Here is a 2,464-nt window from a genome sequence, read left to right as displayed (position 1 = left end):
TACAGGCATGCACCACCATGCCCTGTCTCAATTGCCATCTCAGCGTGCCCCAGGGGTGGGGCCGGCACAGCAGGCCCAGGTATCAATCCCCAGGTCCCTGCGTCTGCTTTCAGGCGCTTTAATCTGCTGATCTATTTGGCTGGCCTTATATCTTTTGTAGATGTTTGAAATTCTTTTAGTACCTACTGACTGTGTATTATTCTGCTTTGCCACTCCTTATATTAGGTTATTTGTAAACATTCTTTATGTTTCTCTTGTTTTTCTTGTGCTTAGTTCTTTATACCCAGAGTATGTAGATAAGATGGTAGAGTGAAGAGAGTAAAACAGATCTGGTTTTAAGGCATGACTCTCCTATTTACATGCTCTGTGATGATGAGAAAGATGCCTTACTCTTAAGTTTTGGGCATTTTCTATAAAGGATGGTATTATTCCTTTGAGAACACTGGAAAATTAAATTACTAGCCTGAATACTAACATACTACTGCAGGAAAAAACATTCCGTTTAGACTCCTTTCCTTGTGACTACAGTACTAGTACATAATTTATGTTTTCTAAATAATATTTTTTTTAAATTTCAGAAATCAGATCATACAGACACTCAGTATTCTAATGCAAAAAGAAGACAAGAACTGAAAAGGTAAATTCTCCTCTTCTTGGTATCCTATACTTTTTTGGCTGAAAAATCATAAGATGGATAATTGGATTTGGTTTGGAAATCTTTCATTTACTTTGATTGTTACTGTTTTTTGTATGATAGGCTATGATTACTGAATTTTCTTGAGAAAGAGTGAAACAAAAACTATTATATATATTATATAGTTGATGCTAAAATACAGATTTTAATCTCAGTGGATTTGGTTTGGCCACATGTTTATAAGCTACATAGCTTTGTTATGTGTGTAATACTAGTAAAGAGCTTATATAGGTAATTTTTTAAAAATGATGAATAGACAGGTGTGGTGGCACATGCCTGTATCCCAGTACTCAGAAAGCAGAGGCAGGAGAATTGATGCAAGGTCAATGCCAGCCTGGGCTACAGTGAGAACCTGTCTTTTTTCTTTTTTTTTTTGGCTCGCCTGGCCTCAGTCTTGTTATAACACACTCCATCACCTGGTTCCCAGAACTCAGATTGCGCAGTGATCTAGTCATCATTGGCCAGGGCTCGCCGCTGCAGCGGCAGGGGCCTCCTCAACCCCTCCCAGCCTAGCCTCACCCGCTGTCCCTCACCCCTAATCCTCCTGCACCAGGTCCCCTCGCTCCACTCCGCCTGACACCTTTCATAATCCTCTCAGGCTCCAGGCAAGCAGCACCGCCCCCAATAGAGCCTGATCATATAAGGAAAATACTCCGGCTCACTGGGAGCCTTACTGGGGAACCTGGAAAACTCTGGCCCACTATACTCGCTCCTTCCCTCTTTCCTACTGTCCAAACCCCAAAGCCACCCAAAAGCCCACTGGATCGTGGGCTGAACCCCGAGACCGAGGCCCAGATGACTGAGAACCTGTCTTAAAACACCAAAACCAAACCAAACCAAAATGTTTTATACACATATATGAGGACATATATTACATTAGTAAAGCTAAAAAGTTCGCATTGATTATAAGAGCCAGTACGCTTTTTTTGTGTGGTACCAGGGATCGAACTCATGTCCCTGTGTTTGCCAGGCACACGCATATGTCACTGAGCTATATCCCCAGCATAGCATTGATTACAGCTAGAGAAATTGAGGAATTATTGTAGGAATAATGGAATTATTTTTCGTTAATTTATTAAAATTTTTTTTTAAAATTAGTATATATTTGCAGTACACAATGGCTGCATTCATCATGGGGAGTTGGTATATGTATAAACCACATCTTTATTCTTTTGCATCCTCCTTCTCCCTCCCCTCTAATTTCTTCATTCTTGGAAGGCAGCTATGCTTACCACTATACCACTAACACCTCTTCTTCATTCTTTGGATAAAAATTTCAGAGAATTTGGGAATGAAGGTATTTCTTGCCATTAAATGGAGTTCACAAATATAAAATATACAATGTATGACAAAAGATGGTAAGGTCAAGGTATCTCTGAAGATAGGGAATAACAGGAAAACAGTTTAAATGGCATTAGATGTATAAATATTAAGTTCTGCTTCCCAAATAATCTCAATTAATATCTGGTAAAAACCAAAAGTAATTTGAACAAATCTCAACTTTTCTCAGGGTTTTTCTTTTGTTGTTGTTGTTCTTTTTTCTTTTTGAGAGAGTCTTGCTATACAGTTCAGGCTGGCCTTGAACTTGCTTATGTGGCCCAGGTTGGCTTCGTACTGATGACGATCCTCTTGCCTCAGTCTCTGAGTGCTGGATTACAGGCATACATTAGTCCATCTGGCTCAGTTTTGTTTTAATATATTTTTTTCTTTTGGGTAGTGGTAGTACTTCGTATCTATATTGTTATCTGTTAGAAGTATATTTTATCAAAA

The 2,464-nt window shown here is 39.2% G+C and overlaps 1 protein-coding gene and 2 non-coding genes across 3 annotated transcripts in view; 1 reads left to right on the top strand and 2 right to left on the bottom strand.

Annotated features, from left to right (window-relative positions):
* The window catches only part of LOC101564457 (transcriptional protein SWT1), a 98,949-nt gene that overhangs the window by 12,872 nt on the left and 83,613 nt on the right, over nucleotides 1-2,464 (top strand). Inside the window, 1 exon segment of the mRNA XM_023708485.1 lies at nucleotides 579-637. Within this exon segment, the coding sequence (XP_023564253.1) occupies nucleotides 579-637 (59 nt within the window).
* On the bottom strand, nucleotides 1,078-1,158 carry LOC111814606. The gene has a single exon (XR_002819550.1).
* On the bottom strand, nucleotides 1,242-1,383 carry LOC111814607. Its single transcript, XR_002819551.1, has one exon.

Source organism: Octodon degus, unplaced genomic scaffold (genome assembly GCF_000260255.1).
Source record: "Octodon degus isolate 3935 unplaced genomic scaffold, OctDeg1.0 scaffold00374, whole genome shotgun sequence".
Lineage (NCBI taxonomy): Eukaryota > Metazoa > Chordata > Mammalia > Rodentia > Octodontidae > Octodon > Octodon degus.
The sequence above is the reverse complement of the archived record's forward strand: the minus strand, read 5'-3'. Positions and strand labels throughout refer to the sequence as shown.